At 38.9% G+C, this 26,805-nt stretch overlaps 3 protein-coding genes across 4 annotated transcripts; all 3 read right to left on the bottom strand.

The window, feature by feature from the left end:
* Nucleotides 1-2,071: 2,071 nt before the first annotated feature.
* Nucleotides 2,072-4,114, bottom strand: LOC148906603 (uncharacterized). Its single transcript, XM_089038369.1, has one exon. It carries the CDS (start codon nucleotides 3,967-3,969, stop codon nucleotides 2,389-2,391), a length of 1,581 nt encoding a protein of 526 aa, XP_088894495.1. The 5' UTR covers nucleotides 3,970-4,114; the 3' UTR covers nucleotides 2,072-2,388.
* Nucleotides 4,077-6,762, bottom strand: LOC148906602 (uncharacterized). The gene is made up of 4 exons (XM_089038368.1): nucleotides 5,978-6,762; nucleotides 5,786-5,851; nucleotides 5,330-5,710; nucleotides 4,077-5,206 (listed from the first exon to the last, which is right to left on the bottom strand). The coding sequence occupies exons 1-4, from the start codon at nucleotides 6,233-6,235 to the stop codon at nucleotides 4,190-4,192; spliced, it is 1,722 nt and encodes a 573-aa protein (XP_088894494.1). The 5' UTR covers nucleotides 6,236-6,762; the 3' UTR covers nucleotides 4,077-4,189.
* A 1,055-nt stretch (nucleotides 6,763-7,817) lies between these two features.
* Nucleotides 7,818-26,589, bottom strand: LOC116302215 (uncharacterized). 2 transcript variants are annotated; one of them, XM_031711448.2, is made up of 24 exons: nucleotides 26,091-26,589; nucleotides 24,724-25,287; nucleotides 24,244-24,327; nucleotides 24,059-24,156; nucleotides 23,258-23,402; nucleotides 22,805-22,930; nucleotides 22,207-22,332; nucleotides 21,378-21,527; nucleotides 20,971-21,036; nucleotides 20,531-20,620; nucleotides 19,968-20,047; nucleotides 19,622-19,705; nucleotides 18,700-18,765; nucleotides 17,600-17,759; nucleotides 16,984-17,064; nucleotides 16,041-16,091; nucleotides 13,777-13,850; nucleotides 12,813-12,906; nucleotides 11,350-11,472; nucleotides 10,715-10,762; nucleotides 10,286-10,371; nucleotides 9,112-9,268; nucleotides 8,437-8,533; nucleotides 7,818-7,955 (listed from the first exon to the last, which is right to left on the bottom strand). In XM_031711448.2, the coding sequence occupies exons 1-23, from the start codon at nucleotides 26,193-26,195 to the stop codon at nucleotides 8,459-8,461; spliced, it is 2,733 nt and encodes a 910-aa protein (XP_031567308.2). In that variant the 5' UTR covers nucleotides 26,196-26,589; the 3' UTR covers nucleotides 7,818-7,955; nucleotides 8,437-8,458. The 2 variants fall into 2 exon arrangements, with proteins under 2 accessions (XP_031567308.2, XP_031567309.2); XM_031711449.2 differs by lacking the exon at nucleotides 7,818-7,955 and having other exon boundaries at nucleotides 7,957-8,533.
* Between the last annotated feature and the right edge of the window lie 216 nt (nucleotides 26,590-26,805).

The raw sequence follows: 26,805 nt of genomic DNA, 5'->3' as shown, positions 1-26,805 counted from the left end.
TGTCCCTGTCTTAACAGTTAAAATGTCCCCGTTTTATCAAACTGTCCCTGTAATTTCAAAATGTCCCGGTTATCAAACTTAAACAAAAAGTAAAAATAAAAAATAAAAAATTATAACATATAAAATGTCATGTCCCCAAAATATTGAAGCATTCATCATGGTAACACGATACCCTAAAGATTGTCCTGTACCAGGGTGTTTAAAAACAAATCTAGTCAAACTTTCTAATCATTTAGCAAATGTGCATTTCATGTCTAAAGAAGAAAGAAAACCCTACCTTCAAGAGGCAAGACTTTTTTTCAAAGAATATAAAAATGTGAACACTTTAGAGAGTAATCTAGTCCCTCATCAACCTCTGAACGTGATGGATGTTACTTTAAAACACCCAACAAACATCCAAGTGTGTGGTCCGACGTTTTGCGGCAAGTCCTACTGGACTGAAAAACTTTTAAGAAATGTGGATGAAATGTTTAGTGAAAAGATTGAAAAGATTGTGTACTGCTACGGTGAATTTCATCCACATTTCTTAAAAGTTTTTCAGTCCAGTAGGACTTGCCGCAAAACGTCGGACCACACACTTGGATGTTTGTTGGGTGTTTTAAAGTAACATCCATCACGTTCAGAGGTTGATGAGGGACTAGATTACTCTCTAAAGTGTTCACATTTTTATATTCTTTGAAAAAAAGTCTTGCCTCTTGAAGGTAGGGTTTTCTTTCTTCTTTAGACATGAAATGCACATTTGCTAAATGATTAGAAAGTTTGACTAGATTTGTTTTTAAACACCCTGGTACAGGACAATCTTTAGGGTATCGTGTTACCATGATGAATGCTTCAATATTTTGGGGACATGACATTTTATATGTTATAATTTTTTATTTTTTATTTTTACTTTTTGTTTAAGTTTGATAACCGGGACATTTTGAAATTACAGGGACAGTTTGATAAAACGGGGACATTTTAACTGTTAAGACAGGGACAATTTAGTACTATCATAGGGACAATTTGAGACCACCGGGACATGTTTTTAAAAACTCTAAATAAAAATAACAAAGGCTCTTATCAGATCGGTATCTCTAACTTAAAATTGATTGACATGTTTTTATGAAGATGAATGACTACTCGGCTTACATACTTTCGGTAAACTTTATCACTAAGTGTGGGAAAGCAAGACACACTCAATATGCTGTTTTTAGCCCCCTTGTTGGTATTTGCTATCCCAGCGCAGGCTGGAAGTGATTGTTATGAAAGGTGCATCTGTCTACCAAGTCTTGGTCTGATTGACTGTTCCGGATTAAGCCTGGCAAAACTTCCAAGTTTTCAAACACTGGACAAGTATTCAAGCATTTCTCTAAGAGACAATCATATTATCTACTTAAACAATACTTCCAGCCTCCAAAACTCCAACATCACATTCATCGATCTAAGAGGTAATCCTTTGGATTGTCTTATGTTTTCTAATCAGAAGTTCCCGGTTTTCTTGACTTTCAAAACAGATTGTATTTCTACCACACCATCAAGCGCCTTCACAAACTCCATCTCGTCGATAAATATGATTTCACCTACATCATCAAATCCAATTACAAGTCCTTCATACATAGTTACATCTTCACAATCCTATTCAAGTCTGAATTCAAACACTCAATCTCCTGTGGTATTTCTTTCCACCATCCCAAGTACATCCAACCAGAAAACAACCATCAATATAGTTCAACCCACCCTAAGCTCTTCATGTACTGTACAGTCATCTTCAGTTCACAAATCTAAATACAACACACCCTCTCCGTTTTCAAGACCAAAAAGCTCTAAAGTTATGTCAGAAACATTATACATCTATGTTGTTGTGGGAACCGTGCTCATCATCGTGGTGGTAATCATCATTTCTAGCATTATTCATCATCTTTGGAAATTACATAACCCTCATCCCCTCATCGACCCTCCTCTAGAACTCTACACACTTGAGGAAACAAGACCCTTCCGTAGTGCAAGCAGTGAATCTAGTGGTAGTGAGATCGAAATTTATGCGGCTACATCTGTATGAAGGCTGAAGCGTGCGAGAGACAATAGACATCACTTTGTACTTTACAATTGTTTATTTACACGTATCAATCATAAATGTACCATTATATTACATTGGTCTTGTAATGACCATGAGCTATAGTAGTCACCCCATCCTCTAAGATGTAGCGCTTATCATCATAGGGGCTAAGACCCACTTTGTTTAGGTTTATTGTAAATACTTGATGCTTATAGCTACGTATTTGTTTCATGTTAGCCATGGTTCTCTTTCGCTTAAGCAAACAATCTCTATAGTGGGTATGTCTGATATCCCGCTTCGTCACCTGTTTCGCAATTCCCTTAGCAGTTTTTTCCTCAACCTCACGGCCATCCTCAGCGTAGAGAAGAGAGTACATTTTTTGGTCGTAGACCCACAAACTCTTTGATGGGTAGCCCATGGGTCTCGTCCTTCATCTTACCAATCACCTTCTTGTTTGTTGTACTATAGAGGGTGTGGTCTCTAGGGTACTCTGAGGTGTCAAATAGGTCAAGGTCTTGAAACATATCTTGGTAGATGTCCTCTGTCTTGATGTTATAACACAGGGAATCTGTGTCTGTAAACAGTAGGGTTGCCTGGGTACTGTATTTCTGCTTGATGTAATTATAATGAAAGTCGTACATCAGGGTTTTAGACAATTCTAAAATACTGAACCCGATGTAAATAGGTCTATTTAAATAAAGTGATGGTTTCTTCATGTTGACTGCCACCAAGTTTTCATCAAAGATTCTGAAGTAGTCAAAGAGGGGTGATGCTGTCAGTTTTTTGAGCTGCTTTTCCGTGTTGATCAGTTTGACATTCACTCGCTTTCTCAAGTTCTCCATGGTCTTGCCAAACACGCTGTTGTTCATCAACTTGAAAAAGTCTTTTTCAAAGTCATTTCTTGCATTTTTCCGTTTTTCGGTATTGAAGTCGATGTATTTCTTTAGCCAGGGAGATTGGTCAAACCCCAACACTCGGTGTACTTTTTCCAGTTTCATACCCCGTGACAAGTACTGTTTCAGGTTGCGGTAATGAAGAACGTACTTCGTCTTATCGTTCAAGTTAGGTACCAGTTTGTCTGTGGGAGCACCGCCAAGGTTCAGGTCCTCAAGAAGTTGCTGACAGTAGGGAGAGAGCATTTCCTCTGTTACCTTTCGCCTTTCTGGTGCTAGGGGGTAGTCATTATGAAAATCGTGTAGTTCTTTGGGGTAGCTGAGGTCCACTTCCAGTATATATCCTTCACCTCCGTCTACAGGGATGGTCATGAGGTTCTCGCGAAGTTCGTCCACTTCCGGGTCACTCAACCATCCAAAGTTGTTAACAGGGAGCGCTTCAGACATAGCCCAACCGTAGAGATTGTTTGCGTCGAGATACATGATATAATTATTTTCTAATTCTGGGTTATAACCTTCTACATAGCGATTATTCGCTCTTGCAAATCGATGTGTAATCATCGAAATCCCACCCCTTAACCCTTCCTCCAAAAACAGATACATATCGGGGTCTGTGAGTAATTCCAACTCCACGCCAGTCATCTTTAAACATGCTAACCAAGAAAGACCGGGAGAGGTGTAAAAATGACCTGGGTCGAGTTGGTAGTACTCCAGACAAACTTCTCTAAAGTTTTCAAACACATCTGCTAACAGTAAAACGTCCGATTTCAAATACAAGTCGTGGTAGTCTCCTAGATTCCTACACTGAAATTCTCTAAATACATTCTGTGCATGTTCGTAGTCTGCTTGTGAAATCGTGCTACCCATCAACGAACTATAAAAGCAATCGATACGGGGTAAACAGGTTTCTTCAAACTTGCCAAAACTATTCATGTATTCATAGGGGTACACCCCCTTCCTCAACAAGAGAGATACCTTCTCACTCTCCACATACTTCTTCAGGGTCTTAAACTTATCATCTCCTTCCTTACTTAGATTCATTACTAATTTCTCTAGTGAGCTATTCAAAAACTGAAGTGAGTCTATGAATACTAAATCCCCAACTGAAAATGAAATATACTTTTCCGTATTATTGGGTATACAACTAATATTCTCCCCCTTGATTTTTCCGAGTTTTTGTAGAATTAAATGTGAGTCGTACCCACGAAGATTGTGAAGAACAACGGGTATCTTTCCTGTAAACTTATAATTCAAGTTACAGTCATTGTGGGCCGCCCCCCCTGTACACCCCTGTCAAATGATCATGATCCCTTACCCTGTCCGCACCCAATTCCTCATTACAAATGTGACAAAGGGTTGCTGCCTGAAACTCCCGCTCCTGTTCTTCACTAATGTCCATGGGTACTACCATCTTCAAGATTTCCCCTATCTGCTTTCGTTCTTCAATCAAACAGTCTAAAAACTTATCGACACAATCTTCTCCGCGATAGAGAACAGGCGGGAAGCAATATTGCTCGACAGTAGATACTACATTGTAACAAAACCCACTGGGTATATGATGTTGCGTTTTTTGTGTAAAACTTGTACTAGGGTCTAATTCTGTATCATCACAATTCACTAAAATCGATTCGAAATCTGCATAAATGATAAAAGGTACTTTCAGTTGTTTTTGTACGTCATTGTATGACAGTGTTGTATGGTCTTCGTCAGGCAGTCGGATTTTCTGGGGTCCGTGTTTTCTACAGTGAGGTTCGTGATCTTCTAACAAATCTCGCCTGACAAAGCCATGCCAACAATACATACAATGGTACTTTCTATGCCCATCTCTACTCATACTATCCAACAATCTACTTAAATCCCTGATTAAACAGTAGTGACGCGTGTCATCTTGAGAAAACAGTAACAAATTCACATGTAATTCTTTCTTCTCTTTCGTAATGTAAAGGGGAAATAGCTCTTTATTTTCATACCCAAAGACATTGATACTAATTTCTCTATTCTGGTTCTCGAATTTTTTCACTTGATTGATCTTAACGGGGTACTCGATTCCTGACATATTTAGTTCAGCTTCATACCTTTGATAATTGTTGACGCGGTTTGCGTGATGGCTCCAGTGAGTGGGGTGTTTCGCCGCTAGTACTGACCATAAAAAGCATTTTTCATCTTCATTTTGAATGTTGAGCACCGCTTTCTTGTCTTTGATCTTCTTGGGTAGAGGTATGTAACTCGATCCCTCGAGAGGAGTGTAAGCAGCGACTCCTAAATCGATTTCCAACACCTATGATAGCAACAATACTTTATTAAGCGGTGATATACAGTTTTAATGTATGTACATACAGCAGAAAATCATCGCCGGTCGAGTGATCCCCTTTGTGCTATAACGATGGTGCAATTTAATTACCTCTTCCAATAACCATCCAGACCCTTCTCTCTGGTATTCCATGAAAGAGTTCTTGATCTTTTCCATTCCATGCACGTAGTTTTTTTCAATTTCTGTATCATTGACTGTAGTGTAGCATTTGGTGCGAAAATGGGGGGTTGAGATCTGGTCCTGACCGTCGGGGCTCGTTTTAACCATCTTCACCTTAACACACAGAAACCACTTGATCCCGCGATGTTTTTTGAGCAGGGTTTTCAGTTTTTTGATGATGGTCTTTCGTTTTCCTCGCAGGGTGAGCAACAGATCATATTTTTCATTCTTGTTGGGTTTATATTTAAACGTGGTCACATTTCCACCAAGCGCGCATTCTTCAGTCTCTCCACCACCTATTTGTACATCATCCTAGAGAAAAGAATTAGTTCTTAGAAAAAGTTACTCTACAAAGATCCGATATGAAGATAATAGAGGCTTACCTACCACTTCATTATCCCCCAGAATTTCTCCGTCGTATTCTTCATACATCTCCGCCGGTATGTTTGCTAACTGAAATCGAAAAAATTGGTATATAAGACGACTTGAAAAACTATGTATCTTATGGTTAGTAGAGGTATTGACATATTCTGTGGTTTACATGATTATAACAAAAATTAGATTATGAATTATATTCACCTCGTATTCAATAATTTCTGCCTCGGTCATTGTCTTCTGTTTTTTCATCGGTGGGGCGTTTTCTTTTTCCTCTACTTTCCGTTTTGAAGAGCCACCTCCGCAGACTTGTTCATGTCTTTTTAGGGCATCCTTCCGATTAAACTGTTTCCCGCATCGTTCACAGGTGAATAATCGCCCACTGTGAATAGCCTTTTTGTGCCTTACTAAGTTCGTCTCTTCTGTAAAGGACTTGTCGCATGCGTCGCAGTGAAAAGCCATCCTTTTACTTACTTGCTTGTTTTGATCCACACTCTTCAAAGGTTCGCTTGTAGTGACTAAAAGTCTGAAATTTTTCGATTTTATAGTCCTTAAAATGACTTCTAAAGGCTAGACTCATTAATTCGTAACTCCTAACCACCAGTCGCCGAAACACAGGATTTAATCTTCTCCAACAAAAGCTTCCTGCCAACTAAACATTAGTCAGTGATTCTGACAAAGGCGGTTTAGGCGATATAAACCAATTAAAACATAAGTACAGCTTCTTATTTAAGTCTGCTAATTAAACATGTCATTCCAACAAAGGAAGTCAGCTCATTAATTCAAAAACTTCGTTTTTTAAACAAAGGATTTTGATTTGTGTTTTAAAACACCTTCCCCAAACCTTTCCAGGCCCCGATTTCGATCAGAACTTCTACTCGGGCGGTCGGCCGGTCTTCCCATGATGGTTGGATGTAGATCACCCCTCCCCCTACCTCACTGGAACCTCACTTAGAATAGCCGTTACGTCACCTCTGTAAAAACCCTGATGGGGGTGGGGGGTTGATCCACGATCCACATGGCGTAGAATTGGTACTTCATATCTACTTCAAGGTTCAAGGTTTTTTATTTCCACTTACAACAATATAAAATAATACATGAAAAAACATAAGGGTAAATTATTATGGTGGTAGAGTGCAGGAATACAACCCAAAGAGTTAATGAAGAAGCTTCCTACACCCTAGTATTATTAGGAAAAAATATTATGTATTACTGTCTAGGTGGTCTGTAAGATTGTTCAAATTGTTCGTGTTCATCTACCATTCTTTATTCCACACTGTAGGTTACTGAAGGACCTGGACATTGCTTCAATCGCTCGCATACAATCGTGACGCGTCAAAGACTCCTGCCTCGACGGACTGCTGTAGTATTTGGTCATTCCAGACCAAATGTGAGGCACCAGCGCACCGTACCTGTCCATAACAGCAAAGCACAGTCGGTTTGAAAGATCCTGTTGAAGAGAAGCATCCTTGATCCATGCAACGCACTGGAAGGTAGAGAAAACCTCCTCGAAGGCAAACAATAGATCTTGATCATCGTCACTAGTTTTATAAACCAGATCAAAGTCCATCAGAGCAGCTATGGAAACACCGCTGACAATAGCATTGCCAGGGCAACGATCTGGGACACTGAGTCCTGCGTCATGAGCCATTTCGACGTACCGCTGGTGCAACAAAACGAGACCGTTAATCACCGGCAGGTCGTTAGGATTACTTGCCATGAATTTGTCCATAGGGACACCAGGTTGGTAGATATACTCGAGGGACCCGTCTGTTGACTTGTACACCTCGGCAGCTGGGATCCCCGCTCGGCGAAGTAGCTTGACATTCACCTCTTGTTCTCCAGCGTCAGCCTTCCTTACAGAAAGGGAATGATTGACTTCGGCAAGGAGAGCCTCGATGTATTTACACTTGTTGTCGGGAGGGGTATTTCTAATCCGTGTTGTGAGGGAAGGTTTCTCGCCATTCTCGGTCAATTCACTGTACAGGATGCTCGGCTTCTGAAACTCTATTTCTACCTCTTTAAGAATTGCTGCAAACTTGTCAAAACATTCGTCGATGACATCAGAGGGGATGATCACAGGGGGTTTGATGAGAATGGATTCTACATTCCAATTGGTTTTCTTGTCTAACTGGCCCCGGTCACAGTAGTTGCACCGTAAAACAAGGAAGAGAATACCAATCTGTACAATCATTGCATGATACACTTAATAAACATTTGTACCGATACGACGGCCATTTTGAATTCTATCGTCGTAATCAAGACATTATGGGATGCCGAGGGGGCAACTATTGGAAAATGTATAGACTGCAAAGCTGTCAGGGTGTCTTTTTATATTAGCCAATCCGAGGTTGAGGAAAAAAATAGTCCGAGTTGGCTTTGCAGTACATTGTGGGACTGCTTTAGGGGACTTATTTCCAAGATGGCGTCTCATTCGTCCCTAAAATAGACCAAATCCACTTGTGCGTAATGTTTTTCCATTTCATGATACTCTAGGAAATGACATATGATCTGAAATGGGAAAACATTACGCACAAGTGGATTTGGTCATATTTGAAGAGGATTCTTGTACTTGTAGCATCAAGACGTGTAGACTCCTTGCAGCACATCGGAATGCAGCTCAATTTGGAGGGCAAAACAATATCAAGTATCAAGTATTATACCTTCTGATTGAACGCCTTGTGTCTAGCCATTGTCACAATTCAGCTTTACTTTCTCAAGTCTTCTTTCTATTTCGTCCTCGAAGGCTTCTTTCAGTTGCTGTCAAAGAAAACCATGCTTTTAATTTTAGGAAGCACTGGTGGTGTTACTGATGCGCTGCCACTCATGGTAAGACCTTTAATGACCTCTTAAAACAGACCTAGATTCGTTATGCTTGATCACTAATATCAATCGTTTAGCGTAACCACAGGGCCAACAGGAGAAACAGTGCGTATGCGCACAATTTTTAAATTAACTCTCTTAAAAGTACTGATAAAAAGGTAAATTATACGCCGTGAAAAGATGGAAAAACTTACTGACGTTTCGGAAGCTAGTCCTTCGTGGGAGTAAAAGAGAAAAAGGTGGTAGAAAGGAGTGTTTATATGATAGAATAAGACTAGCGTCTGAAACGTCAGTCCGAAACGTCAGTTTTTTCATCTTTTCACGGTGTATAATTTACCTTTTTATCATTACTGTTTCATTAGAAACACCGACGCAGCTCACACTAGTTTTTAGCTAGTTATATCTTCGCTTAAAAGTATTGAAGGAATGCTTCTGCCGGCACTTCTGCATCTATAACATCCTGCAGCGGAATTTCTTATGAGATTCTTATGACAGTGTTATGATATAAACCCCACCTGCATTCCTTCTATAAGGTCTTCAGAATCCTGGAGTACTGAGTTTCTTTCCGCGACAAGTTCGTCCAGCCTGACCTTCAGTTTCGTGTTTTCTTGCTTCAAAGCGCGTACTCCATCAACATTTTTGGACAGGCGACCATGATGGCTACTGATTCGCCTAGTAAAAGGAATGGATCGTCCAATTGGTTTGTTATATGGGGATGGAAGGTGGGGGGTGGGGTAGAGCTTATGTTCTAGTTTTTATTCAATCTCGTGCCCAGAGCCTGCGTTTCTTCTGGCCTGCGGCGAATAACGAGATCTCTGGCATAATCCATTTTTTGGCGCAATTTGCCGGAAGTGAAATATAATCAATGAAAATCATGCTTTCAAAAAGAGTTATGGATTATGCCAGAACATTCGTTCTTCGCCGCAGGCCAGAAGAAGCGCAGGCTCTGGGTACGAGATTGGTTTTTATTATAGTTTTTCTTGCATGACATGCTCCGTGCTCTGAAGAAGCACAGCTTTGAACAAGTCTCGTATTCAATGCATACCGCTGTTTCTGAAGACTACAGACTCATTTGTATAGGCTTAGCCTTGTTTATAAGTCAGCTATTTACAGATACCATTATAAGTCCGTGGGATTTCAAAACATTGTTCAAGCTGCACACTCTTTACATTACAATTGACTTTCGTAAATGATTTGTACTAAAACAAAGTTAAAGTTGTACGATAGATGCTAGAGTCGATTGCTGGTTTTCACAGCCGCCATATTGGTTCAATTTAACAAAAGAATTAATCAGTCTCTTGTGTTATTTCAACTGCCGTGTCTTTTACAGGGGCGGCGGAAGCTGAAAATCTTTGGGAGGGGGGGCACTGCAAAAAATCTATGGGGGCACAGCAAAAAATCACAACAATAACTTAATAACAGTATTAAAAAGCGAATCTATGCATTATATTTCATGTGAACGAATTTTTTTGGGGGGGGGGGGGGCAGGCCCCCCAAAAAATTCGTGCCCCCCCCCCCGGTTCCGCCGCCCCTGTTTTATTATTTGACTCCGTCTGGCAAATGATTGACAATCACCTATTCCAAAGCGCGTGGGGAAAAAAAAACAGCCAAAAAAAAAAACAAAAAACAAAAAACAAAAAGAACTGAATAAGAAAAAAACTAAACACAAGAACGAATTGTCCGGCTAACCTTGTAAGGCATCCATCAGACTTTCGCCGAACACTCAAGTCTGTGTTTGTAGACTCCAAGGAAAGCATTTCCTCTGCGTCACCATTCTGCAACATGATGAAAGGTGTAAAAGAAGTAATAAAAGGAATAGACGTAAAGGACTCAGGGTATTATGATGACGATGATGATGATAAAGATGCTGCTGCTGATGGTGATGATGATGACGATAATGATGGTGATGATAATGATGATGATAATGATGGTGATGCTGCTGCTGCTGATGATGACGATGATTATTAGGGTGCAGACGTGCTGCGCCGTCACTGTGACAGCACAATGTTCGAGCATTCTGATTGGATGAGGAGTTATATCACGCGCTGTGATTGGTTCAAATGATGTTGACATAGATTTTTTATTGACACTCGAACATAAAACTGTTGTACGACTCACCTTGGATTCACACTCATTTAATCTGAATTTTAATTCAAAAACTTGAATCTAAAAATTAATAAAGATTCCATCAGAATTTGGTATGGAAGAATGTTGTATGGTCTTGTAGCAAATACAATGAAACCATACAGTATTTCTTATTTAACCACTAAAACACGATAACCAGATCAGCACGTTACAACATCTATCCCTGATCAAACCTTATAGACCCCTTGCCAGTAAATCTTTACTTGGGGATTAAAACAATGAAAAATATTTACATCAAGAGAGATTACAATTCTCAAAAGAAGGGAAGTCTTTTGTTATGACACCCAGAGTGAGAATGGACTATTTCGACGATGCGGCGGCCATCTTGAATCGCAAGGCATTATGGGTCGCTCCAGGGGGCAAAACAAAACGAATATGCTGAAATGACGACCCTACGTTATTTGAGATATTTCCTCTTCTGTACTTTTTAAGTTCATCTTTTGTCAAATTGTATTGTTATGAACCGTAAATGTCAACCATTATTTTACAAAGCTTTGTTTATTTGCCCCTAGCGACCCACAATGCCTTGTGTTTCAAGATGGCCGGTTTATAAGGGGGTTCATAAGGTGTTGATGTCGTAATGTGCAGATCTGATGGTCTACACTTGCCTTAAATAAGTCCCTCTCAGCCTCTAAGGTATTCCTCTCACTATTAATCCATCTCATGGCTTTGGGGCTTGGCTGACATAATTCTATTTCCAGCTTGGAGTAACGGGTATTCAGATCTTCATACTACACGATAAAAGGAAAGAGTGACAATGTTGTGTGACTTGTCACGCAGTTCTTCATACTACACGATAAAAGGAAAGAGTGACAATGTTGTGTGACTTGTCACGCAGTTCTTCATACTACACAATAAAAGGAAAGAGTGACAATGTTGTGTGACTTGTCACGCAGTTCTTCATACTACACAGTAAAAGGAAAGAGTGACAATGTTGTGTGACTTGTCACGCAGTTCTTCATACTACACGATAAAAGGAAAGAGTGACAATGTTGTGTGACTTGTCACGCAGTTCTTCATACTACACGATAAAAGGAAAGAGTGACAATGTTGTGTGACTTGTCACGCAGTTCTTCATACTACACGATAAAAGGAAAGAGTGACAATGTTGTGTGACTTGTCACGCAGTTCTTCATACTACACAATAAAAGGAAAGAGTGACAATGATGTGTGACTTGTCACGCAGCATTATAGCGTGGCAAGTTGCAGAGCGAATGCTTGTTGCCGCATCATTATTTTGCGCGCAACAAATTTTCTTTGCTCAATGAGGTAGAAGCTCTCCTCTTTTCAATATATAAAATCTATTCCGCTCAGAGGTAGTAGAGTGCGTACCATATGTCCGTGAAAAAGGTAACTAACGAAAGTGCAAGGTTTTGTAGGTCTACGGTCTACTGAGGTCTACGGTCTACTGAGGTCTACGGTCTACTGAGGTCTACGGTCTACTGAGGTCTACTGTATGTTTGCTGTCTCATTTGTGCAATTTCTTGAAGTTTTTCACGGACATATGGTATGCACTCTACTACCTCAGACCAACATTTGCTCTGCAACTTACAAAGAAATTGTGTTGTTGAAGTTCAAGGCCAATGTAATGTTTTTGCAAAAAAGAGATTTTACTTTATTTCCCAGATAGGGAAATTTCTATTGTTCTGCCCATAAGAACCGGGCTTCTGTGAAAACCTCTGTAGTAAAGGCGCGATTACACGGACCAAATTCCTTTGCAACTTGTCTCGCAACGGCGTTGCGTCACAACTTGCATGGAGCATTGCGGCGTGTACCCCACAGCGCAATTTCAAAAAATGTTGCTAGACAAGTTGCAGCAATCGTTGCGAAAAGCAGAATTCGTTTCTACTTTTGGCCAATATCAAGTCTCCGTTGCACAGTATAAACACTCTTGCAACTTGTGTCGCAACGCTGTTGCGAGACAAGTTGCAGAGAAAATTGTTCAATGTAAATCGCGCCTTCAGATTCTCCTGGAAAATACCACTGGCAAAAGCTGGTGCCGCTACATATATCCAAAGGAAACAAATTATACATATCATCAAGACTATTCAAAATAAGCAAGCTACTGCACCTGGTGGTTTTTAGAGACAAGTTCGTGTTCTAGTTCGTTGATTCTTTGGGTTTGTTCTTCAAGCTGGTCTCGTAGAGTTGATATTACGAGGTTCCTGTAAGACAAAAATATATGAACAGTTGATTAAGACGATGATGATGGCAATGGGGATATCCCTATAGACCTATAGAGATGATGCCGGTGATGATGATGATGATGACGGTTGATAAGGATGAAGACTTTGATTATGATGATGATGACAAAAGCGATATCAATATCCCTATAGATCTAATTTGATAGAGATGACGCCGGTGATGATGATGATGATGATGATGACGTTGGGTAAGGATGAAGACTTTGACGATGATGATGATGACAATGGCGATATCTATATTCCTATAGATCTAATTTGTTAGAGAAGGCGCCGGTGATGATGATGATGATGATGGGTAAGGATGAAGATTTCGATGATGATGATGACGACATTAGTGATATCCATATCCCTATAGACTTAAGTCTGAAAGAGATGATGCCGGTGATGATGATGATGATGATGATGACGTTGGGTAAGGATGATGACTTTGATGATGATGATGATGACAATGGCGATATCTATATTCTTATAGATCTAATTTGTTAGAGATGACGCCGTTGATGATGATGATGATGATGGGTAAGGATGAAGATTTCGATGATGATGATGACGACAATAGCGATATCCATATCCCTATAGACTTAAGTCTGAAAGAGATGATGCCGGTGATGATGATGATGGTGAGTGAGAATGAGGACTTTGACTCTGATGATAATGATGAGGATGATCGATGATGGTGTAATGATGAGGATCATAGTGATGACGGTAGGCGAGAATTATGATGCCGATAGCCCTAACACTGACAATGATGATGATGATGATGATGACGACGATGGTGTTAATGATTATGATGCACATGATGCTAAAACCATAACTAGAAATACTACTAACCTCGCTGAGGTCTTACTTGCAATGTCAGCAAAGCTCTTCTTCAACTGCGTATTTTCCTTATTCAATCTGTTCAACTGAAATAATATTACTGAATGTTAGACGAGGGGAAATCCCATACGTCATGATACATTCTTATGGAAGGCATTATCATAATTGGGGAAGGGCTAGGAAATTTGCAGCAAACTTGTTTAAAAATGAATATCACCCCACCAATTGCCTCGAGAATAAGAAGGTTCTGCTCTAGTCGGTCATACACGAACGACAAGACATCTAAGACTTTACGGGAGGTACGTTAATGTTCATTTTCTTTATTTAATGAAATTTTAAGAAAATTTATATAAATTTTAATATCTTTAACATGCTTATATATGCCCTACAATAAAGACTACAGTGGTACCTTTATTAGCCGACACCTCGGGGACTGTCCGGACTGTCCTCTTAATAAACGCTGTCTGCTCAATAGAGGTTTGTTTTACTGTAAATACAGTGGTACCTCTATTAGCTGACACCTCGGGGACTGTCCGGACTGTCCTCTTAAAGTAAACGGTGTCTGCTCAATAGAGGTTTGTTTTACTGTAAATACAGTGGTACCTCTATTAGCCGACACCTCAGGGACTGTCCGGACTGTCCTCTTAATAAACGGTGTACAGTGAATTTTGGGACTGTTTTAAGGGAGATGTCAAACTAAGATGAACACCAGGACCTTGCCTTGCGTGCGCTTAATAAGGGGTGTCCCCTCAATAGAGGTCTGTTTTATCGTAAATATGGAAATAAAATTTCGGGATCGCGAAGCAAGCTGTCCGCTTAATAGAGGTATCACTTTATTGTGGGTTTAAAGTGTGATTTTTTCTTCTTTTACAAATTAATTATTAATTTATATATATATCTTTATTTTTTCCAAGCAGGATTTTATTGAGTGATATTGAGTGTTTTAATGTATTTAAGTCATTTTCACCTCTTTTAAAGAACTCGTTTATTTTGTTTAGTAGTTGTCGATCTTCTTCAGTTTGTTGACTGAAAAAACGATTCAAAGATACGTTTAGAACGAAGTTAGCTTTCTTTATATTATCAACAGAGGAACTAAATGGTAAGGTAATGTAACTGTTTACGGTTTTAAGGAATCAAGGGTGGTGTAGCGGTAGTACACTCGCCTCTCACCTCTCGGGTTTGATTTCTGGACTCAGCATCACATGTGAGTAGAGTTTGTTAGGTCTCTCTCTTGATTCAAGGGTTTTTCTCCTGGGTCTAAATTGGGTTTGATTCCTGGACTCAGCATCACATGTGAGTAGAGTTTGTTAGGTCTCTCCCTACATTCGAAGGTTGTTTTCCGTTCTTTGGCTTTTCTCCCTCAGAAAAAAATAACGAGTTAAATTGCCCTATTTCATAATGACGTCACATCAAAACAAACTATTGTTTTAACGCTAGGGATCATGGTCGCTGGAGGGGGATGGAATGACAACAACACATCTTAAATCACAATGAAATTTGGTTTATGAGCTGTTGAAGGCAAGAACAACTGAAGAAATAGAAAACGCGCGCGCGTGCCGTGTGCAGTCGTAAAGCACACGGGGTTTGGCAGAACACGAGAGAAATGTTAGGAGAAGCACGACGCGTAGCGGAATACTTCTTGACACTTCTCGAGTGTTCTGCCAATCCCCAAGTGCTTTATAACGGCACACAGCACAGCAAGCAAGTTTTTTATTTCTTTTATAAAATACGAATTACAATAATAGATAGGAATGACGCAACGGAAAGTGCGCGCGCGTGCAGACGTGCTCTCATGAAGCACGCGCTCCAAGCCAATCAGAACGCGACATTCATAACAGTTATTTTATAATAAATATTACGCTAAATATCTCGAAAGAAGAGAATTAAGCTTACATTTAGCCTTGAAATTTCTATCATTTTAGCCGATGTAAACAAACCGTGACGTCATTATGAAATAGGGCAATTTTAATAGAGGTTTTGCACCACCACGTGACGACAGCCATGTTAGATGGCAGGAACAATACAATCGTTTTACACGAGAAAGAATTCAGTTTCCAGGAGAAAAGTGATGTTATTGTTCTGCTATCTAGCCACAGGTATCCCAAGCTATATCATAGGCATGGACAGGTGATGGTGCAAAACCTTTATTCAATTGGCTGTAAGTTAGTCATGCCTTTCATGGACCTCAAGAGCTGATGGGGTTCCTGTGCCAGCTATTCTCACCAACTCTGGGACTCCCACTACGACACTACGCCTAACAAAAATATCTCTCTTACCTGAGTATGTTTATCCTGTAGTTTACTAGTCTGTGTCTCCAACTCTTCATCCTGACATACAAACATGTTTATGAATCTTTGACAATTAGACAATTAGACATTCTTGGGGTACATGTTACGTCATAGCCGCCATCTTGGTTGACGATAACGAAGCATTGTTTATTAGCTTCTCTTGATAGATCAATCAAAATGGCGGCTTTTTCGTCGTTAATTAAATAACAAGCTCAAGGGATTTTTGAGTCATGTGGTTGGACCCCAAATATAGGGACTTTAAGATTTACAAAATCTGCGACAGCGACGTCTACCGGAAGTGTAAATAACTTCACTTTGGGGTTTCGCGCCTTCAAAGTCTGTCTTCCCTGTGGATTAGTTGACTTTACTGACAATGTTTTGAATGAAATCTCCAATGAACAAAACCCCAAAGAGAAATTATTTACACTTCCGGTTGACGTCGCCGTCGTAGATTTTGCAAATCTTAAAGTCCCTAATATTTCATATAGAACCCTTGCATGTGACGTCAAAGCAGCTAAATTTGGAGGTTAAAACAAAAGAATTTCAATCTCCTGAGAATTGGAAACCTATTGTTATATCCTCCGAATTGAGCTGCTTTCTTACGTGCTGCAAGGGGTATACTGGAAAGAAAATAATAAAGTAGAACCAAAGTAAAACCAAACCAACTTTACTTTAAGAGGGGTGTTACTTGTGGCCCTATGACGCTCATAAAAGAGACGGGATGGCCATTTAAAGTGGTTATACAGCCACAGTCAAAGAATAACTGTTTGCAGATATCTTTTAAGCGAAGACAGCACCTTCTATACTCAGATATTTTAAGACCCTGAATGTTGAACCCATGACTTCCCGCACAACAGGCCAGTGCGCAACAAACTGAGCCAACCGGGTGGCGACGTTCTTACTACTGACATTAGTCATATTGCAGCGATACCTTTAATCGAAGCATCTTGTGTAATTTATCTAGCTCCTGTTTGATGGTCTTCAATTCATCAGAAAGAGCTTCAGTAGAAGCCTGAAAAACATCGCGGGTAATAAATAGATTATTAAGTCAAAAGATGATTTTCATGCGAAATAGAACACCAGAAGCATAGGGTTTGACCGTGGGGGGGGGGGGGGGGGGGGTGTGTGTCATGCAAGGGGGCGGGCCTGAGGCAGTTTTGATAAAATGGCGTCGTAGACACAAGGCAAACAACTCTCATGTTGTTTCTAGTTTAAATCCTTGATCTTTTCATGTCTTTATCTTAGTCAGATTTTACTTCGATTTCTTATATCCTTGAGCTCGCAGTAATTGGCTACAATGTAACGGTCATCCTGCATCTTATTTCTCATTCATAACTCATTGTAAAGCGCCTTTGAACATATCCATATAGAAAAGACCGCCATATAAAAATCATAATCATAATCTTTTTTGTAGCCGTTAATTTGGTACGCTTATTCTAGGCAAAGTTAATAAAATGAAAAAAAAAACCCAATTCACCCCCTCGATCCTTCCTTGTTTGTCCCTCCTTCTTATCCACTCCTGGGAATATTGCAAAGTCATTTAATACCTGATTGCTTGACTCTTTAATTTGATCTCTCAGCTTGCTATTTTCTGCGTTGAGTTCAGCAAGTGACAGCATTAATTCTTTCTTTTCTTTACTCCACGAGTCTCTGTCTTGTTGAAGCTCTTGTAAGTTTGACATCAGATCACACTTCTCTTCCTCCAGGCTATGAATAAGACCAGCTTTTAAACTAAAGGTGACTACATAACATCCAATGTGCACGAGCACATTGGATGATGGTAAACCGAGTACTTACGGTTTTTTCAGCTTCTCTAAAAATTCCTCTGACAATTTTTCCTTCGACATTTACTATGAAACTGTACGTATTTCAACAGACGAAAATAAGAGTAATTTTTTGTGTGATAATTCTATTGATTTCTTTGTTCTAATTTGTATAATACTCGGTTTCCCATCATGCTTTGTGCTAGAGATTCGTGCTCGTGCGCATTCCCTATTTAGATATAACGTGCGCTCTGATTGGTAAAAAAACAGGTTTGACAAGAGTATCAAACGCGCTCTGATTTGAACGTTCATAGGAAAAAATTTAAAAATATTTTTCATTAATTTCTACGCTTCTTGTTTTAAGAGAAATATAAAACGGTTTTCCGTATATCACACTCTAATACTGAGACAACACTTGAGAAGCTGGAAACCACACTGTTTGTGTCGTGGTTCCCTACGCTTCTCTCTTGTTTTCTCAGTACCTTGTGTATTTGATTAGAGTATCTAAAACAGAAAACTGTTTTGAATAAAATGTAAATACAGCTATTTCATAAAGGTTGAATACTGAATACTGCATACTGAATAGTGCATTCCAAGACCAAAGGGCATTGTCTAAAGTATAATTAATAATAATTATTTATTATATTTTTAGTGTATTCCATCTGAAACAATATACTAACTACATGTAGAGAGTTAATTGCTGTATATTTACTTTTTATTTCAAATTAACGAGACCCACAATGCACTTCGGTCTTGGAATACACTATATAGTATGCAGCCTTCAGTATTCAACTTCAACATTAGCATGCACGAGGAACAAAAGCTGGATGAATTCCATTTGATCAAGAAGCAGTTGTAGTGTAATTCAGTCCAGTTGATATTACCTCACGATCTTCCTCCTGATTTGCTTGAGGTTTTCTTGCAACTCGGTGATACTCTGACTTTTCTTTCTACAACAAAGTAATAAAATATGCACCTTGTTTATACCCCTCCTAAGACACAGGAGCAAGAGGACCTCTGGCAACTAAGGTGCCTGGTATATACTGACAGACTGAGGAACATAGATGCCTGCTCCTCCTGGGACATTGGAGCAAGAGGACCTCTGGCAGCTAAGGGTGCCTGGTATACACTCAATTTAAGAATCGTTGTTGGGTTCAGAAACATAGAACATTGAAGCTGAGACCGAAATGGCACATGGGAAGTACGTTAATTAGATGCATGCCGTGACCGGCAACCCGTGGCATCATCCACTGTTTTTAATACGCGTTTGGCATTTTAAACCGACTGCATGGATGGCGCAAATGAATAAATTATAATATAATTATGTCATTTCCCATGTGCCATTTCGGTCTCAGCTTTTATGTTCTATGTTTCTGAACCTGACAACAATTCTTCAATTGAGTGTATACTGACAGACTAAGGAACAAAGACACCTGCTCCTCCTGGGACATTGGAGCAAGAGGACCTCTGACAACTAGGGTACCTGGTATATACTAACAGACCCCCACAAAAGATCTTGCCTATAGGCCGATCTTTGTTTACGTTTTTTCCTCATTAGCATAAAACAAATTGCAAGCTACAAGCAAACCGACTCCAGAAATCAAAAGAGAATGTCCTATTTAGTAACTACTGAAAACTTATAGAGTATATGTTCAATATTTTGGGAGTAAAATGTTTTTGAAAGTTGTATGATTTGCAAAGAAATGTATGGTTGTGTGGCAACTTGGAGTTGGAGTCAGTTTGCTTGTAGCTTGAAATTTTTTTATGCTAATGAGAAAAAACTTATAAATAAAGATCGGCCTATACCTTGTGTGGTCTTGATGTATTGATTCAAGTTGTTCCAATAGTCTGGTTTGTTCATCATGACTTTGGGAAAGTTCTTCTCTCAAGCTGAAATAGTTTTAACAAAAGTTAGAAGGAAACAGAGAAAGATTGCTAGAATAATGAATGGATGTATTGATCAATGAATGGATGGATGGGGGGAGGGGGGGTAAATGGACAAATAGATAGATGATGGATGGATGGATGGATGGATGGATGGATGGATGGATGGACGGGTGGGTGGGTGGGTGGGTGGGTGGATGGATGGATGGATGGATGGATGGATGGATATATTATTTGAATGGATAGTCCTTTTCTTTCCTGTACTAACCTCTCAACTTCATAATTTTTTACAGATAAATTTGAATTCTCTATCATCAGTTGATCAACCTGCCTTGAAAGACTTGAAACCTGATAAATAGACATACCATCCAATAAAATTGCAGCTGACATGTACCTGTCTTATCCAAACTTCATACTTTCTAGTGCATTGGCTGAGCAATTGGCTGAAGATTGATCAACAGTCAGCTTCATGTCAGCCAATACTTGGCCAAGGCAGACTGTTGGACAACATCGAACCAATAGTTGGTTTTGCAGGAGTGTAGCCAGGATTTTCCAAAGGGGGAGGTCCAAATTCAAAAACGACACCATATTGATCGAGGACCCAAAACACCAAACCAAGAAAAAAACAAAAAATAGGCATTATTTTTTACATTTTATCTTTACAAATAAAAAAAAATTGGAAAAATGCTGTGTAAATTCTCAAATTGCCACAAATGGGGGAGAGGGGGCTGCCCCCTAGCCTTAGCCCCCCTGCCTACACCCCTGCTTTGCATTGGCCAACATGAGTCAGTCGATTATCAGCTACATGTGTCAGCAGGTCATAAAACTCACAGTTTGTTTTTCTTTCGTAGTGTCTGTGATTACAGCACCAGGCTTTGGAAACTCTGTGGCTTCAGAACCATTTTCCAGCTGCATATTTTTCTATAAATAAAAAATATTGTTTGGTAATAATCTGATCAGCTAAATGAACAAATTGTCATGAACGTCCTATATTACCAGCAAACACTGCCCATCATTATTCTTTTGAAAATAAGTTAGAATAGAGGCTTTGCACTGATGGCAGCTATGACAGGAGGCAGGAACAATAAATTGAATATATCTGATTTACATGAGAAAGAATTAAGATTCCCAGGGGAAAAAGTTGTCGTGTCCGCTGTCATGGCTGTCATGATAATGCAAAGCCTCAATAAGATTAAATCCATAGTAAAAAAGGAATAATACTCAAGGGAAGACAATTTCATTGGTATTCAATGGGAAAACCTTCATCTCACCTGAAGTAGGTCTTGACATCTTCTTTGTAGCATGTCCTTGTTCTCAGCCAGTTTTCGTATTTTATCCTAAAATACATAGTGATAAAAGAGACCCACTTTAATAATAATAAATATGCGATTTAAAAAAATATGACATAGCACAATGCTTCTTACACTACTCGAGTATTCTGCCAAATATCCCAAAGTCCTTATGATTGAATGCACACAGCACATGCAGCTAAATAGTTTTTTTTACCAAATACCAATTAATACTATTAAAAAAATAACCAATGATGAGACAAATAAATAATGAAATATAGAAAGCTTGCGGCATGCTACATGTAGTCACGAAGCACCTGCTTCCAACCAATCAGAATGAAGATAAATAATTTTATAAATTATGTCAGACATTTGTGAATGACACTTACCAGATAAAGAGCTTCCTTGTTTCGATATATCTGTTCTATATTCCTTTTCAGTGAGTTTTCTTGTTCATTGTTCAACAGTTCAAATGTTTCTTGTTGTTGCTTCACCTCCTCTTCCAGCAGACCCACCCTGTTGCATTTCAATTCATACTCCTGAAGTATAGTTAACAGGAAAGTTACTTAAAACAATTACAGAACTTAAAAAGGAAATCAAGGTTGGATTGCCTCTAGGCAGGGTCTGGAAGGGGGATCCGGATCCCAAATCACCAGCTATTTCCCCCCAAATCCAGCGTCCCGCAACAACTGAAAGCCATAACCACATTCAACATATTGGATCCCATTCTACATTTTATCAGTTTCCCGGCTCCTGTGAAAACTCTTCCGGACCCTGTCTAAGGTGGTCATTCACCAGTCATGATGACCACCCAAATTAGTTTTAGCTTGGTTATATACCTCATTTATAGCACATCATTACTCTGGTCAAAATGACCAGCAAAGCAACTTAGATTTGAATGGACAAGTCCTAGTTCTGACCGGACACTTTCTAATGACCACCTGTTATTTTTAGCCCTGGCTTTAATTACTGCAGTTTTCGATATTCTGCGAACTCAGACTTGACAACCGCTGTTGTGAAATTGATTTTTATTGCCGCCAGTCAAAAATATAAAAGATACCGACTGAATATTATTTTTGATTGACAGCAGCGAAAAGCCAAATTTCATCAGGCGGATTGCAACTTAACTGAGTTCACAGAATATCGAAAACCACAGTAATTCCTGAACTTGACATCACAAGTGAGTAAAGTTCATTGCCAGGTCTCTAACAATGTTACCATTTTGAGTTCTTCTAATTCTTGTATCAGTTTTCTGTGGCCTGTATTTTGGTGCCAAAGTTGAGCATTGAGTTCAGTACACCTGGTGTTTAATGTAGCAATCTCATCGGCTAGTCTTTTGTTCTCCTATCAAAACACCAAGTTAGCAATTTTAAAACCAAAAATGAATTGTTGAAAGGCTGTCACATTCTTTCAAATTTTTCAGTAGCCCTATGTATACCTCCTCGGCTTTGGCGTAATGTTTTCCCATTTCAGACGTGTTGTTCTCTTGAGAATAAGATTCTTTGCTCGAGTTGTATCCATATTAATGTGTGAGTGGGTGTCATATAACAGGGGTTTTATTAAGTTTTGAAATGATAGAAGGTCATAAAATAGCTGGCAAGTCAGTAAGTGAATACTTAACAAGTTAGTTCAATTGGATACTTAACAAATTATAAAACTATAAAAAACTATAAAATCAATTTAATGGTACATGTAGTTTAAGCCTGGAGAATTTTGCTCATTAATACCAGTAGAGTGCTCGTTCTCCTGACCCTCTATTAAACCCCTTCTGATGTCGATATTTTCAGAGCTTTACAGTATCTTCATCATACAGTACCTGTAAAACTGTTGCAGTTTCCCCATTTGCTTGTTGTTTTTCTGTTTGGAGCACCTTTTGGTCAGACAACAGTTGATCTATTTGTTTCTGGGCTAGTTTCTGTTCATTCAAAATCTTCTTATTTACCTAGTACATGAAAAATAGAATGAGCCATACTAAACGCTAGATACAATCAGTCTGCAGAGGGTCCCAATTTAGGGGGGGGGGGGGACACATTATTAATATTTTTGTTTCTGCCCACGAAACAAGGAACCCATAAAAAAAATCAAAAAAAAAACTGGCATTACATTTTACATTTCATTTCTTATGAAAGAAAGGGGAAAGGAGAAATTTTGGAAAATAAATTCTAAAAAGCCGCCATTTTGTTGCCACAAAATGGTGGCCCTGTCCCCCCCTGCCTACGCCCCTGGTCGGCTAATAATCACCCACTCCTCTGCATTCATTGGTACAAACCTGTTGTAAGTTGTTATTACATTCTTCCAGAGCATTGAGTCTGAGTCCTGCCTGAAGCAGGTCTGTCTCTTTCTTCTTACTCTCTACTAGAAGTGCATTGTGGGATATATTGAGTTCCCTGAAGTTTTGGTCTAGTTGATTTAACCTGTAGAATGCACATAATGGTACAACTTTTTTCTATTAGACTAGAAAAGAGTATTGATGCACTGTGGGATATTTTGAGTTTCTTAAAGTATTGATGAAAGTTGTGAATTATCTTCCTGGTCCAGTGTTAATAAATTTTAGAATATAAATAAATATTAAATGTTTACACTGGTTTATTCAAAAGAATGTCAGTTTTTTTTGTTTTTGTTTTTTTGTTTTTGTTTTTTTGTTTTGAGAAACAATGAACAATAATTGTTATTTCATTATTATTATTAAATTTATTATTCTCTGAAGGCAAATTAAGTGATTATCAGTTAAATATTCCCCTCAGTGGAATACTATTGTTTTAGGATATAGTACTGTAAAATAAATTTTAGATTTGAATGCCAGACAAAATTCAGGATAACTTGCTCTGGAAAAAATTGGAAAACCTCAAAATCACTGCTAGAGCACCGATTGTCATCTCAGAATCACTGGTTGCTCGACAAATTATAGTATGCAAAACTTATTCAAGTCTAAAATATTAATAATATACTAATGTATCCTAGAGCTTAGCAGATGTCATGGGTCCCTCTGTGTAGTGAATGCACCGTCTGGCACATCCTCTATGGTATTCTATACCTAATCTCCCTTTTGCCATTCCACATAATTGCATACCTTGTAAGTAATTCCTGCCTTTTCTTGGTTCCTTTGGATGTGATTCCATTAAAGTATTCTCTTTCTTTCTTTCTTGTCATTATTTCTTCCTCACAAATCTATTAATCAAGGAATCAGATTCCTCATACTTTATTGGTAATTTAGTGATAAAATTCTTATTTTTTTATCACTAGATATTAAGTCACCTCTTTGTCCAGTGCTATCTTCCTTAGTTCTCCTTGCAGATCTGATATCTTGTATTCTGCTCTTGCAATAACTTCATTTTGATGCTAAAAACAAATTAATTTTATGAAAAAAATGATCTTAAAAATTTTTGTTTATTTATGCAGGAACATCCAGTTTACCCTAGGGCTAATTCAAATGGAATACAAATTATATCAATCTTGAATGTCTTAGACCACGCTTAAGGTTCACATAATTTTTTAAATGTATGATATCAGAGGCATATATAGAAATTTTAGTAGTGGGGGAGGGGGGTGGGGGCCTCAAATTCAAGAATTGCACCTTTTGCTATCATACTAACCAGCTAATTCTAAGCTAGGGGTGAGGTCAACACACCAACCCACCAAGTATTTTACATCATAGCCTATATGTGCTGTAAAGTCACTAGTATACATGTTTCCCGCTCATACAAAAACCATTCTACTAGACGTAAGCCCTCTTACCTCAATAACTAGCTGTGCTTCTTTAACCTTATCAAGCATTGAATCTCCCCCTGAACCAATACAATTCTCAGTAAAACGATCTCTAGTCTTTGTATTATCAAATTCATCCGAGTGGCCATGGCTACCCACAGTTGTCTTTCTTGGATTCCACAAATGGCTGTCATTCAATTTTGATGATCTAAGGAACAACCCCTCTCCTCCATTATGGTAATGATGGCTTGCGCCCCCTCCTGAAACTTGTACTGAACTAGAAGCCGACAGGGGGGTACCACCTCTAGATCTATTTAATTTTCTATGAAAATCATGATATGACTGTTCTGTGTGGTTTACAGAATTACGCACTGGATTCTCCATGTTGTACATGTATAATGAATCAGTTTTGGTCTTGAGGTCAGTTTCAGTTACGATTCTAGTCTGACGTGTTGATGATGATAATAAGCCATTGAAGGACAACATGTCTGGCGTCATCAGGCTTGTAGGTAGGACTGGTGCTTGAGGAAGATTAAGGGCTCTTTGAAGGGCACGTACCTCTTGTTCTTGTTGAATGATGCTCTTCATTCCTGCCTAAAGATAATGTATCTTAGGACTGGATAGTCTACCCCACAACAATTTTAGAGACGTCACGTAATGCCCCCTTTTAAATATTTTTGAGGAGGGTGTGATTAGAATTATTTTTGAGTGTCAACACTAAAAATGTCTGGGGGGGGGGGGTGGGATAATTTTGTCTGGATAAAATGTCTGTCTTATTTTCTTATTTTCCTCCCCCCACCCTTCTCCATCTTTCCACTGGTATATGTTAGACCTCGGCCACATGTATACGTTTTCATTCATAAATGCATAGCCATACTTTTATAAACGAAACCTGTCCATCCACACGTAAATGAATCGTTTTCAGCCGTCCACATGTATCCACTTTGAAGAATGTTTTCAAAAAGTATGCTTATACAGTTGATAGGGTCTTAGTATTGTCTTAAAGATAAGCATTTTCCATTGATCATTCATTGTTCACCACAGGTGCCAAGTGGACTTTGGTAAGGTTGCCATGGTGACCTCCATAAAAGTACTAGCTATATTCAGGAACCATTACCCAATGGTTTTGAAACCCAACCGCAGCTAGCTAATTTCATCTGAGCAACAAGTTTTTAAAAACCTGATACTTTTGGTGCCCTCCTTGAGCTCCTATGACAACCCAAAAATGCCCCCCTTCCCCTCAAAAAATCCACACAGGCCTACCCCCCTTAAACTCATAAAATAAACCCTAATTCCAAACAATCAACTTTTTATTCTAAAAAACCTAATATAAAAGGATATAAAATGCAAAATTGAATCTTTTTGAAAAGAAAATAATTAGAGCACTTATCCCTTACCTCATAATCTAAAGTCCTAAAGTCTCTAGAATATCTTCTCTCGCTTGTAAAGTCCGTTGTTTTACCAGGAAGAAAGGCTTCCAACTGAGCCCTTGTGCTGGACATGTTTGATGGTGTAGATCAATTTGAACTTTCCATGAAGAGTATCGAGGATCAGAACCGTGGATATTAGTAAAAAATAGAAGAAAATTGATAGAGCTTTACCAGGCATCTGTTATTTGTAATCCATGTTGGTTTTTCTATCGATAAAGAAGGTGATTTTCCAGCGTCAGTGAGTGTTGTTTTTCGCTCCCTGTGGCTCTTTAGTTACTAGACTTCTCATTGTTTATAGCTGTGTTTTTGAGATTAACTTGTTGACTTAAACCCATTATTAGGTAATTTGAACTACTGAAACCCTGCCATGCATTGTCTTTTCCTATTTCTAATGCAGCGTTGAATTGCAAAAGAGAGAAAATAAAGAGAGAAAAAACAAATCGAAAAACAAACACAGAGCGCCAAAGTAAACTGAACATGCGGCAAAATTAAACTGACGGGGGAGGGCTGGGGAGTTTGTCATTCAAGGCACTTCAAATGAGAAAGGAAAAATAAGCACAGGAAAGCACAGGAAAAAACGAAGAAAAAAAACGGAGAAACAAGATGGATTGATAAACAATCGTTTTCTATATTTACTTTTTTCTCACATACTTACCGCTATAGATTTTGAGAGTGAATATAT

Source organism: Actinia tenebrosa, unplaced genomic scaffold (genome assembly GCF_029948245.1).
Source record: "Actinia tenebrosa isolate PJP-AT-01 unplaced genomic scaffold, QUT_ActTen_1.0 PGA_scaffold5__44_contigs__length_20552954, whole genome shotgun sequence".
Classification (NCBI taxonomy): Eukaryota; Metazoa; Cnidaria; class Anthozoa; order Actiniaria; family Actiniidae; genus Actinia; species Actinia tenebrosa.
The sequence above is the reverse complement of the archived record's forward strand: the minus strand, read 5'-3'. Positions and strand labels throughout refer to the sequence as shown.